The sequence below is a fragment of the Oculina patagonica genome, chromosome 2 (assembly GCF_052425735.1).
Source record: "Oculina patagonica isolate OP01 chromosome 2, crgOcupat, whole genome shotgun sequence".
In the NCBI taxonomy this organism is placed as follows: Eukaryota; Metazoa; Cnidaria; class Anthozoa; order Scleractinia; family Oculinidae; genus Oculina; species Oculina patagonica.
This window is the reverse complement of record NC_135759.1, coordinates 4,904,148-4,917,958: the sequence shown is the minus strand read 5'-3', so window position 1 is coordinate 4,917,958 and position 13,811 is coordinate 4,904,148. Positions and strand designations below refer to the sequence as shown.

Here is a 13,811-nt window from a genome sequence, read left to right as displayed (position 1 = left end):
TTTAGTTTTATTATGATATAGTGTATACACTGTTTACAAGTTTAAAATGCGGTGTCAAAGTAAAAGGTGTGAAATGATAGAGAAAACGTACAGAGACCGCCCTCGTGTGTTATCCAATGACAAGAACTGGAAAACAGAATGGCAAGAATGATCAATGACAGTGATGCTAACGCTTACTCGCGGGCAAAAAAAAACATTATTTAATTTTTAATCAATGAGAGGCGCAGTGGCCTAATGGTTAGTGTTCCGGACACCTGATCGAGTGGTCCGGGTTCGAGGCCTGGCCGGGGTTATTGTGTTGTGTTCTTGGGCAAGACACTTTACTCTCATTGTGCTTTTCTCAACCCAGGTGTATAAATGGGAACCGGCGACATAACGCTATGGGGCAGCCCAGCGATCGACTAGCATCATATTCAGGGGAATTAGAAATATTCTTAGCCGCTTAATGCTAAAGAAACCGGGATAATCTCCGGCAAGTGTTGTGCCGTTGTGGTTCTGTCCTATCTGGCGAACCAGTCCTATGACGTAATGTGATATCATGAGCCAATCATATCACGCGTTCTATCTAGTAACACGCAGCATAAGACTGGTAACTAAACTCTGTTGCAGTTCGGTCTTTGAGCGAAGTTGTTTTTTCGACGGGTAGGGGCAGGGAAGCAATATTTGACTTTGTTTTGACTCTGTACGAAAATATGCAGCGGCCATTTGCAATAATTGCGTTTACCCTCACAAGATTTCTATCACAAATCGACAGCTTACTGTACTTTCTGTTTTTCAAATTCAACAAAAATGTTCGAGTGGATCGAAGATTTATATGGTTGCTTTGCGAACTGCGTGTTTCCGTCCAGCCAATACTCCGCACTTTGATCCTCAAATCAAGATCATTCAATAGTCCTGAAACGTAGAGGCAAATAAGATCCCTGAGAAGCAGTGCAACCAATTTTAATTTCGGTGCTGTAAATAACTACCACTCAATCTACGCTTTTACTTTGTTCCCAATCTTGTCACTAGCACGATCGAAAGCTGGTTCGCGACGTTGACTAGTTCTTTTGGATAAGGCTTCTCCCGTGTATTTTTTATTTATTTCAGGAATGTTCTTGCCGAGTATATTGTATGGCTGGAGTGCTTTTCTAACTGTTCCTGGTTCGTTTTGAGTTAAAAATCGATTGAAAAAGCAGAACTGGCATGAGCGAAACACCACTGAAACTACTGAAAGCGCTTTGTGGCCTAATTAGACTCTAATTAAAACACCACAGAGCGCTTTGTGGCCTAACCAAAACACCACAGAGCGCTTTGTGGCCTAACCAAAACACCACAGAGCGCTTTGTGGCCTAACCAAAACACCACAGAGCGCTTTGTGGCCTATTCGAAACACCACAGAGCGCTTTGTGGTGTTTTATTTTAAAAAGCTAACATTAAAATCTTGATGTCTCGTTGAATCGCAGATATCTCACGGCTAATTTTTGAAAAAAAAAATTTTTTTCGATTTTTTACCCCACAAAGCGCTTTGTGGCCTATTCAAAACACCGCAAAGCGCTTTGTGGCCTAGTCGAAACACCGCAAAGCGCTTTGTGGCCTAGTCGAAACACTACAAAGCGCTTTGTGGCCTATATTCGAAACACCACAAAGCGCTTTGTGGCCTATTTTCGTTGTCATTATTGTAGCGATTCCGGTATGGTTCGCTGTCGTTCAATGGTCAGTTTAAGTTATTAAGCAATTTTTGACTGGCTCGTTCTTTTACGATAACTGTTTGAGTAGTGTGAAAGTTTGAAATAGTCGGAGATGGGGCTCTGCGGAAATATTACCAGGAGGTTAATTAGGCGGTTACTTTTAAAGAAATCTCTGAAATGAACCAATCGGAAAGCTTAAGTTTAACATTATTTGAGTTTTTTTTAGCTATAGAGTGTTCATTATTTCCTTTTTTTCGGGGGGGGGGGGAGGGGCTGGCTGTACCTTCAACAACAGAAAAACTTAAATGACCCCCCCCTCCCTCCCAAACAGAAACTTCAAAACTTTTATGACCCCCCAATCCTTTATTATATGCAAACAATTTATTATAAACAATTCATTATAAATGGCAGTATTAGCATTTAGAGAGAGAGAGAAAAAAAATTTGCTTAATTTTACTTGGCTAAAGCTTGCTTGAACCACCAAGGAAAAAAAAAATCTATAAATTACAAATAAAACATTCAAGTTAAAAATCTAGGATTCGACCCATGGTCATGCATTATGCTGGATACATCCTAGTACCCAGGGTCTCTGTTCCCTTTGACCAGACTCGAGGTAAGATAAGATAAGATAAGATAAAATTTTATTGAACACTCCTAAAGAGGTTTTTCAGTGAACAATACATGAAGTTGAATAAAATGTAAAATTTAAAATGTGTACCCTAGTTATATATTATAAAAAATAAAAAAAAATAGAAAGAAAAATGCAAGAAATAAGAAAAAAAAATTAATTTAAAAACTCGCTGAGAAGCTTTGTCTTCAGAGTTTTCTTAAAAATTGTATGACTCTTGCATAGTTTTAAGTCTTTGTCTAAAGAGTTCCATAGCTTTACTATTCTGTAATAAAATGACTTCTGGCCAGCAGTGGTTTTGCACAGGGGAATATTCAGTTGTTGTGAATTTCTTGTGGTTCTGCTCGATATTTCTTGCCTTTTGACAAATTGCGAAGTCAGATAGGTCGGGGCACAGCCCGTCATGCACTTAAATGCGAAAACAGCGTCTCGGAGGTAAAGCTGCTTTTTTACGGGAAGCCACCTCAAATTCTTAAGTGATGGAGTTATATGCTCAAATTTGTATGTACCACTAATTATGCGAGCAGCGAAGTTCTGAACGAGTTGAAGTTTTTGCACATTACAGGCAGTGGTGCTTACTGAAAACGAGCGCGTTGATGATAGTCACTAATAGGTCGGAGTTAAATGCGTGCTTTGCCCGATTTATTTGAGCTAATTTACTCATACAGGATGAAACTGTCGCTAAAATGTGGTTTTCAAATGACAGAGTGGGGTCGAATGTTACACCAAGATCTTTGATGGACTCTGGCGGTAAGAGTTCCTTTCCGAGCAGCGAAAGCTTGAAATCAGATAGTCTACGGATCATCGGGCGGCTGCCAAAGATCAAAAATGTGCTGGATATGAAAAGGCTCAGATGGTTATTCAATAAAGTGTGAATAAATAGCCTTTGTAATATTGTGGGTCCATGAAAATAAGAAAACTTTCATGACCCCCTACTATCTTGAAACTCTAATGAACCCCCCTCCTTAAAAGACACGCCTTAGGCTTTTCTGCCCTAGGCTTTTCTGGAAAAAAATGCTTTATGCTCTCCATCTATGATATACTTAAACAATATGGTACCGATTTCTCTACTGATCTACAAACTATGATTGATACAAAAGGAGATAGATTAAAAACTAAACAGTGTCAATCCAAAATAATCGAAAACTTTAAAACTGGCTTAGAAATGCATCAACATGAATTGATTAGATGTAACAAAAAACTGAAATTTTACTCTACTTTCAAAACAGATGTTACTCCCTCTAACTCACTAGAACTAATTACAAATCTTAAACATCGACGGGCAGTAGCAAAACTTAGAGTAGGCAACCATAACCTACGAATTGAAACTGGTAGACATTCTTATCCTAAACTTCCTGAGCATCTGAGAATCTGTCAAAACTGCAATTCAAATGAAATTGAAAACGAAGAACATTTTGTACTTAATTGTAGTAGATATGATACAATTAGAAAATCTCTAATAGACTACATTGTTAGTAATTATTCTGATTTTAGTTCTTTAGATGCCAATCAAAAAATTATATTTCTCTTTAATAATATAGATGCCTTTCTCTGCAAAAAATTAGGTTACTTCATTCATGAAGCTTTTGCACTAAGAAATGAATCGACAATCGCAACAATTGTCAATTAGTTGATCCTATTACTTGCCCTTACATATCTTTAGATGTAATTCGTATTATTATTATTATCATTATTTTCCTATACTTTTGCAATACCATTTGTAATTGGGTATGCAAATAAAGTGTTGTTGTTGTTGTTGTTGCCCCCCTAATAATTAAGCTATCCCCCCGCCCCCAAAAAATAATTAATTAATAATGAACAATCCGTTAGAAGCTAGGAATGTCACTGAATCTCCAATAGATTAAAAAATGACAACTAATACAATTGGCGTTCCCAGGATCGGCTGGAACTATTTAAAACTGTTTTAACCGAAATACCTATAAAGTGAAAGCAGAAGTAAGTATGTAGTATCAACTACATATCGCATGTTTTGGTTGGGGAATTTTTAAGGAAGTTATAATGTTCAATGATTTATAGCTCTATTGTTAATCCTTGTTTGTAGACACACCCTCAGGAATCATTGAACATGAAATGAAACTCATGTTGGATACTGATATCCCCGGACTTATATAGACATTTCTTTACACAAGTCTATAGACCACGCCCTAACATTGCAAAGTGACGAACTCAACCAATATTTATAAACATGGACCTCGTACTAGCTCAATAAAATACATGTAATTCAGTTACAACAAATAAGAATACAAATCTATTTTATTCATTGCTAGACTAATATTATACAACTAGTGTTTTCCATTTCAGGTTTATTACCAGTACCAATATCAACTATAATCCCATAGATATGGCATATGGCATCCCATAGATGGGATTTGCCCCCCTGCCCCCAGGCTCATGGATGATACCATCTGTTGCTTCTCTCACACAATTTCGAAAGTAAATTTTAGGGCCTGTTTTTTAGCGTGTGTTTAATTGCAAAACCACTATAACCTTGAGATTTGTATTGTTGTATTTAAAGTTAGGATAAGTTTTGGAAATTCTCTTCTATTTATTTTACACTGGGCCCCTGTTGATACCAGTTCTGCGACTGAAGGGGTCACCCTGTTTAAATACAATTATTATTATTATTTTTATTATTATTACCGGTATTATTATTATTACAGGTAAATTCCTCACTGCATTTACAGTGGTGCTCTACTAACACAGGCCACCAAACCATTTTTTTTTTTGACATCTTTTCGTTAACTTTCATATGGCTTCCATTCACATGATTCTAGCCTGCAAATGCAGACGTATTTCCAGAATCGGCCAAAATGCATCTGCATTCGCAGGCTAATTCACATCCGGCAAATCCAAAATAAATGTCAGAGGCCAAGTTGTTAGCTGCCTCTAAAAATGAAAGGTGGCTGTATTCGCAGGCTACCGAGTTGTTGGTTGACCAAAAGGTGACACTGTGCTCAATTTTTTCACCAAACCTAACTCATGCATTTCTATTAGCTTATTTATCCAGAAAACTAACTAAAGGAAGGTGGCCACAGTTTATAAGTCATGCACGAACAAGACTGGATTTTTAAAATGAACATAAACATTCTGTCACTCTTAAAATCGAGATCCAACAAAACTATTCACATATAAAACAGTACAGTGATTTGTGGTTCAGACTCATTCTCTTTTTACTTAATTATTAATTATTTATTATAACCGGTAGTGTGTCTATGAAAGAAACAATGATAAATTGTAAAAAAGTACATGAAAAATAAGTACTGGTCATTCCTCATCATTTTCACTAAACTTGTCCCCTATTAACTGTTGTAGAGGTCTTCATCATCATTGCCTTGTTCTTCTTGGCCTTCCTCCTGATGTTGTTGATCATTTTGCCCTTCTCTTTCCTCTTTTTCTTTATTATCTTCTTCTACTATAACTCCCCTTCCTCCTCATTGATCATATCATCTCATGTCTCTTGAGGTACAGGTGTATATGGTTTGGCCAGGCTGTTAAAAGATGGCAAGGAATTTACTTCATTAATAGACACCAAAACATTGTAGAAAACCAACAATTTTTGTGAATTAAGGGCCCTGATTTTTGGCTTGTCAAATTACAGGGACCATTATCAGGCTTTTGTTTTCAAGCTTGTTCTAGTTGATTCCATTTCATCATTACTTAAAATGGCTCTACAGACAAGTTATTCTGGGCACCAAAGTTTGCAACAGTCAAGTATTCCCTAGATGCATTTTGCAACTAAATTGTTTTGAAAAAAAAGTTTTGTGTTGTGTCACAAAAAGTTTTGTTTTGTCAGAGTCTTTTCACACAATTTGCACAGTTACTGCATGAGTACTGCAATATTTTGGCAACAATCTTTAGTGTTGTGTCTCGACAGGAAATGGGGATTTGTAAGCTATACTCCCTGAATGATCTTTGGTGAGACAGAGAAGTAGTTTTCTTTTTCTAAGATTACAAATACAAATAGGCACTACATGTACAGAGCCCCTGATATGGTTAATCAACGAAGGACTGTTGCAAAACCAAAACAAGAAGGTAAGGTTAAACAAATAAAGTTGAGCATTTTTTGCAAGTTAAATGTTTCTTAGAGGTGCTTATGGGCAACAAAAGTCTACTTGGGGCAACCAATAAGACACATGAGCCACCAAAAAAAAAAAAACAGAACTGGGTACCCAAAGGGCAAATTATAATTGACAATAAAGTAAGTGTAGAACTCTACATTAATAGCAGCCAACCTCATTCTTAAAACTTTGTGGCATCTAAACGTTTTCTGTCCCCTCAACTCCTCAACATGTGAGGCAAGACAGCAAGGCAGAAATCCTTAACTCCAAATAAAAACCGCAAGCTAACTAAGCTAACTGTAGGCTAACCAGAGTGCTATGTAAGCTATCAGGCTAACCGGAGTGCTACGTAGGCTAACCGGAATGGATTGCATGCCTTGCTGCCTCGCACTTTGTGATGACCCCTCCTCAACCTCTCTTAAAAAGACATATTAAACCCTATAACTCCTGAGAAAGTACTGCCAATACGATAAAGGCGCATTTATGAATGGACTTCACAAAATTTAATTACTTTGGCAAGACACAACTTAAAAAATAGTTATTTATCAACACATGGCAGCTGTATATATATACCTTATTTACTCAAACTAATAAGCGCTGATGGCAATTATTTTGTTATTCAAGTTTTTCACCCCTCAAGTGCTAATCTATACAACACTTTAACATTTAACTAAAAGGAGCGACTTTTGATTGTCGGTATTCGTCCCTTGCGGAAAAGAGAATTTGCACTTGCTGTACCAGCAAAGAACGGTAAATCATTAAAATTGAACTGCAAAGCATTGCTTTTGATGAAAAGAAATTTCCAAGGCTGTTTTAGAGTTGCTTTGTAGTGCTGTTTTCAGTCTTATGATATGCCTTGAATAATCGCCGCATGGGAACTGCGGCACTTATTTGGGGGCGGCGCTTATTAACTTTTTTGTCCCAAATGCAGCACTTTATTCGGGGGTGGCGCTTATTCGAGTAAATAAGGTATACTAGTAAGGGTCAATGCTCACCATTCTAAGTCTCTTCTCATCTTCGGTTTGTGATGCTTTTCCTAATCCAATCCCTGATTCTCATCCTCTAATGCTAAAACAGAAATTCAAAGCATTATTATTATAAATATAAGAATCACAAAAATGCATTATCACATGTTAAGTTAGACTTCAGGATTGTTTTTTAAAAAAATGCACAGGTAACTTGAATGTAGAAAAAAAGATTTTCCTCAGTGAGGGGAAATTTATATGAGGTTAAATGCTATTTAACCAAGTTAACCAACAACAAGTGTCTAGTCAGCTGTCTTGGTGGTAAGGGGTTGCTATAGCTAGATCTTGTCAGGCTCAGTACTCTACATTCCTGGACATTATAGCATGGTGTAATGTCTTCATGCGGTTCTATGGTTCTTGCATAAATCTTATTTGCTTTAACCAAAAAATATAGCTCAAAATTACAATAAAGTTTCCATTAAATCTTTGTCTTTCTGTCTATTTTAAAGCCCTTGGATGGAGCAGGGTTTAGCAAGCTTGGAAGACAGTATTTACAGTATTTGTCCTATCTTAGGTAAAAAAATGTTTTGTGAAGTTTGTTTTTCATTGCAATGCTGTTCGCTTGAATCCGCCGTCATAAACTGGGGGCGGCGCTTATTAACTTTTTTGTCCCAAATGCGGCGCTTTTTCGAGCGTGGCGCTTATTCGAGTAAAATTAATAAGGTATATGGTGTACTAGTAAGGGTCGATGCTCACCATTCTTAGTCTCTTATCATGTTCGGTTTGTGATGCTATTCCTCGTTCAACCCCTGATCCTCATCCATTAACGCTAAAACAGAAATTCAAAGCATTATTATTATAAACAAGAATTACAAAAATGCATTATCATATGTTGAGTTAAACTGATATTTTCTTTAAAAAAAGGACACATTTTAATAAAGAAAAAGAGATTTTCCTCAGTAAAGGGAAATTTATAAAATATGAGGTTAAATATAATTTAACCAAGTTTAACCAACAACAAGTGTGTAGTCAGCTGCCATGGTGGTCAGTGGTTGCTAGCTCTTGTCAGGCTCAGTACTCTACATTCCTGAACATTATAACATGGTGTAATGTCTTTATGCAGTTTTATGGTTCTTGCATAAATCTTCAGTTGTATACTTTAACCGAAAAATATAGCTCGAAATTACAATAAAGTTTCCATTAAATTTAGATACCTTTTTAATTGAAATTGTAATTACCTTTTAACTAGAATTATATTTATATAGATTTCTATTTATTCATATCATAATCACAATTTTGTACATATACACTTTTTACCTTTTAACCGTCTTTTATTTGTAATTTTTAGACCTTTTTTATTTCACGAGAGCGTTTTAACGAGCTACGGCTCCTGAGCTCTTCGTGGTTAAATAAACTATGTCTATGTCTATGTCTATGTCTTTGTCTTTCTGTCTATTTTCAAGCCCTTTGATGGAGCAGGGCTTTCAAGCATTAAGCAAGCTGGGGAGACAGTATAAACAGTATTTGTGCTATCTTTGGTAAAAGAAAAACGTTTTGTGAAGTTTGCTTTTGCATTGCAATGCTGCTCGTCGTAAACGTGGCAATGCTCTGTCAATTATACTGCTTTCTACCCGTCGCGATAATTCCTGTTGTATCGCTTCATTAGCCCATATTTTAATAAACATTTGGTCTCAAAGAAGCTTATAGAAGGCCCAATTTAGAGGCTTTTGGGCACTTGCCTCTTCACTGCAAGTCCGCAATTATTAACATGTTTAAGGATCATGATTGAAACTACCTCGTGAGGTAGTTTCAATCATGATCAGAATAATCATGTTTCAATCATGATTCGCGCAAATGTGCACTGCCTGATGTGAACACTTTTCACAACAAAACATGTAACTTTTATTCGTGATCAGGCTAGTCATGTTTCACCTAGTGTGAACACAGCTTCACACACTTTACACACAGAGATAATGGCATAGCCACCTAATGAAGACATGTCAAGGCTTTCAGTGAAATGGATGTGTATTCCTATTTGGTGCAATTTGGACCAGCTACCTGGGGGACAAACCTACTAAAGGGGCAGTGATGCTCGTCCTCTCACTAAGGGGTGTAAATTTCGGGTTTTTGCTCTCACTTAGGGTGTTTCGAGCAAAATGCTAATTTTCCTAACAAACAGCTTTCGGGATGCCAGGCAAAAACAGTGTTTTGTCTGTGTTGCATAAGAAATCGGCCATTGTCCACCAATAGGGCCAATATGGGGTTTCATTTACCTGTTTGATTGTTAAAAGTAGTTTATGGTCACATTTGACTAGTTATCAGGTGTACATGTATGTTTAGAATTTTTCGCATAAAATAAGTGAGACAATTCCAGGACTCTGTTAAGTTCATCACTCTCCTTGGTAGTACAAGCAAGTCAAGCTTAACAGTGAAGCTTAACAAAACAATTAAGGACCTTAAAGGTTGAAACATGAGTGAAGCCAAAGATATCCACTCATTTGAAATGCTGGTCAAATTTATTCAGCAGACAGTGTATTATGCATGGTTCAATGTGACCTGTTAACAACCTACACCCCCCACCCCCACCCCCACCCCCCTGGTAATCCCTGGGACAAGTTGGGCCCTTCGGGCCCGGGGATGGTGAATTGTTTAAAGCAGTGTTGTCCTGGTGGGTGGGTCAAATAAAAAAAATAACTTCTGGTTGTTCCTTTGATGTACCTAACTTCATGGTTTAGATGCCAGCGGCTGACAAAACAAATGAAGAAGACTGGATATTTCAAGGAGAAATCTGTCGTATTTGTTACAGAATAGTTGGAGAGCAAGAATTTATTAAAATACTGCTCTTATTATTAAATAGTATTATAGCACTGCCGGTAATCAAAACAGAACTTAATTACAGATTGATACCTGTACAAGTGTAATTATGGTCAGTCTTCTGATTGTATAAAATTGGTAGTTGATTTAAACTTATACAAAAAGAGACAGATATTTACTAGAAGCACTAGTTTAAATCATTAAAGAAAATTCAGTTTTGCTTTCCTATTTTGACCATAAATGTAGCTAGTATAATAACTTTCTGTCCTTGAGTTATAAGCTTCTTTCTTTTGAGGAAGTGTGGGGAATTAAATAGAGTTATATTTTCATATTTCTTCAAATATAGTAGACAGTTATTTAAATTTGTTTATTTTATATCTGTAGTACTGGTATCCTTTGTTAAATAAACTCAAAAAGCTTTCAAGTTCTTGACAAAATGTCTGGCTTTCCTGTTGTATATCACAAAGCGACGTATTTATGGTCGATGGGAAGTCCCACAGAAAGGGAATTGCGTCTTTCTGTTTGCCTGGGGGTGGGGAATACATGTAGACCACCATGAAATAAAAAAAAGTATGCCTGGGAAGAGGGGGTGGTAACAGGCTAGGTCAGATTAAACCATCCATTACATCATCCTGGAGGCCAATCATTGTGCAATTTATGTTTTGGTTTCCTCCACCAAATACAGTCGAAGCTCTCGTAAGCGGACACCCTCGGGACGTGAAAAAAGTGTCCGTAACTGGAGCTGGCTGCTTACGAGAATGGTTCTCGTAAGCGGCCACTAGAGGTGTAGGGGATAGATGGCCGCTTCGGGAGCTTGCCCAGCTAACAATAACCGGGCGGACCCGGGCGGACGTGGATGACGTCAAAACAAACACTAAAATATGGTACTGTTATTACTGTAAAATCATTGTTACGAACGGCAATGTGAAGTTGATTGATAAAAACAAGATACAGAACTTTTTTATAGGATTTTCTTTGGGGTGTCCGCTTACGGGAGCGTAAAAACAAAGAAAAAGTCTAATTCGTAATCTATGAAAGTGTCCGCGGCCGCTTACGGGAATGTCCGCTTACGAGAATGTAAAAATACAGAATTAGTATGGGAGTAAAAACGGGGTTTCAGATAAGGCGGCCGTAAGTAGAGCTGTCCGCTTACGAGAGTGTCCGTTAAGAGAGCTTCGACTGTATACTCATTCTGCAGTGCTGGTGAGGATGTTAAAGTGAAGGCTTGAAAGCCATAAGTATCTGGAAAAAGTTCTCCAGAGAAAATTAAATACATTATTTCACAGTAAGAGGTTATAGACTGAGGTGGTTATAGCTTTAAATGCCAGAATAAAATTAAAGGAGAATCACACACTCTAGGATTACGGTGTGTGACATTTGTAGACTGCAGATTGCAGATTGCAGACTTGCTGACTTTTCACTTTGGTTAGCCTAATACGTCACACTTCGGTTAGCCTACTATTCACTCCGGTTAGCCTACAGCTCACTTCAGTTTAAGCTAGCCTGGATAGCATTTCGGTTAGCCTGTTTACGGTTAGCTTTCAATAATACTGTAATGGAAACACAATATATTCTCTTAGTCTGCTTCTGCAGTCTGCTGATGTCAGATACCGCAAGAATTATCCCTTGGTACATCATGCATATCTCTTTTGCAAGCATGGCAACCCATCAATTTATATTTCTAGAGACTGCTTGGTACGGTACATGGAAGGAAACATTCAGGAAAATGTACATGTATTGTGATTTCATAATTGTGCCCAGGAGCTTCCTTTTCTTTAAAATAGGTAGCTTTTATCACTGCCAAAAATGATAGATGAAGCAAAGAAATATAACTGACAAAATAAGGGCTCAAAAGTTCAAACTCTCAAAGAATGGAAAATGATTGATTTTACTGCTTTTGACTATATATATTTTTTCCAACTAAGCTGTAAATTTGGAAGCATTATAATTTTGGCGATACAAGGTGTAAATAAACTGAGTAAAAATTTGTGCTCAGCTGACGGCATGACAGTGTTTCTTTATACCCGTGACGAAAACGATTATACGATCTAATACTGCGCAATTAAATAGCATGATAGATCCTAATTGCAAAATGCAAAACACAACAGCGTGGAGAATACAAAATAAAGTGCTTCGCCAGCTTGGTTCGTTCGTGCCGCTTGAGAGCAACACGATCAATAATAAGCTAACTGAGCTTTTAGAAGTAGACATTTTCAATCCATTACTACATACAGCATTATACAATACATTCACAAAGCTTCTTACCTTCAAATGCAGCTGTAAATGTGTTCGGGAAATACAGAAAGATCCGACAAAACACACTGTTAAAATCACAAGATTCGGGCTTTCGTGATCACTTGGTAAACACCGTCCAGACCGTCCAGTCCCCCAGTAAAATAATCTGACCAGACACGATCACAACGCATTTTCATTGGAAGAAACAACAACGCATATGATTGGGTCGAAAGGTGTTAGTCCATTTTGCAATCAGGACCATTATACAACGCTGCACACAGGGATCAGGGGACTAGGACCAGTCTTCAGCTTTCCTAGTGCGAGTCGCGATCTCGGCCGTGGGCGCGAGCCGCGATACGGGTCGCGAGGTGAAAGGGGATGCTGTGATTTCATGTCGCCTCCTGTCCCACAGAAAGATTGACACGTAAAAGCGTGACATCTTTGTAACGCAACTCTACTGTCAACCATCAAGTCACACAAATGTCATATCAAATCCAAATAAACAGTGGAGTGAGTATTTATATTTACATTCTATTACTCTGTATTCTAAGAGGATTTTTTTGGCGAAAATTACGCCAGATCCACTTCTATAATTCTGAATTCACACCTATATGAGAAATATAAATTAAGAAATGAGAGACTAGTAAAAAGGAAGTTAAAATAGGAAAACTTTGATTGTTTCTTGTTTACTGAAACAACTCATCAACTAAATTATCATAATAAAGATAGTCTAGCTACTTGCTCATGCCGTTTTTTCTCGTTTTTCTATAGAGTAAACATAATTTCCGACATAAAAATATTCATTTATCGCCAAGTTCTTTCATTGTAAGCACAACTTTTACAAAGGAGAGGAAGCTAAAATGTTTCGTTTGCTTTTTGTGTTAATTTTGGTTTTTATCTTGCGTTCTTTTGCAAGCACTCAGAACAAATCGACTAAAAAGGTAATTTGAAAGTTGACCTCTGAAAAGTTGAAGGGCATTTATTCTTTGCGGACGATTTGGCCTTACAGCTGGAAACTGTTGACAATTTTGCATTGCCGCGCGCTTTGTAAGAAATGTTCAGTTTGCTCTTAGAGCTACGACATTTTCGATATTTATGCAACAGGAGTTTATTTTTCAGGTTTCTGCAAACGGGACACAGCAAAACCAGTGTGGAAAGACGTCCTTAAAAGAATGCTGCTACTGCCGCGACGGTGAGAACGAAAAAATATTCCTTTCAGAATTCGGTGTTATTCAGTTGTTTTGAATCACGCTTTTCTTGTGTTTGAATTTTTACCTTATTTGAGCATTTTTACTTTTTATTTTCAGGTAGAGACGGTCGGGATGGCAAAGACGGTATCAGAAATAAAAATTTCAATATTGACAACAGTGGAATTTTGTCAGAAGTCGAAAAATAATTTTCGTTCAGTTTCAATAAGTTG

General features: G+C 37.3%; 1 protein-coding gene and 1 long non-coding RNA gene across 2 annotated transcripts in view; one reads left to right on the top strand and one right to left on the bottom strand.

Annotated features, from left to right (window-relative positions):
* Positions 1-5,708: 5,708 nt before the first annotated feature.
* LOC144642730 (uncharacterized) lies at positions 5,709-12,662 on the bottom strand. Its single transcript, XR_013568769.1, has 4 exons — positions 12,422-12,662; positions 8,099-8,171; positions 7,373-7,445; positions 5,709-5,807 (listed from the first exon to the last, which is right to left on the bottom strand). It is a non-coding gene; the product is annotated as an uncharacterized LOC144642730 (long non-coding RNA).
* Positions 12,663-13,251: 589 nt separating this feature from the next.
* Positions 13,252-13,811, top strand: part of LOC144642792 (uncharacterized) — a 49,161-nt gene continuing 48,601 nt past the window's right edge. The window contains exons 1-3 of the mRNA XM_078501870.1: positions 13,252-13,332; positions 13,511-13,583; positions 13,699-13,725. Coding sequence (XP_078357996.1) covers positions 13,252-13,332; positions 13,511-13,583; positions 13,699-13,725 — 181 coding nt within the window. The remainder of the gene's footprint in view (positions 13,333-13,510; positions 13,584-13,698; positions 13,726-13,811) is intronic.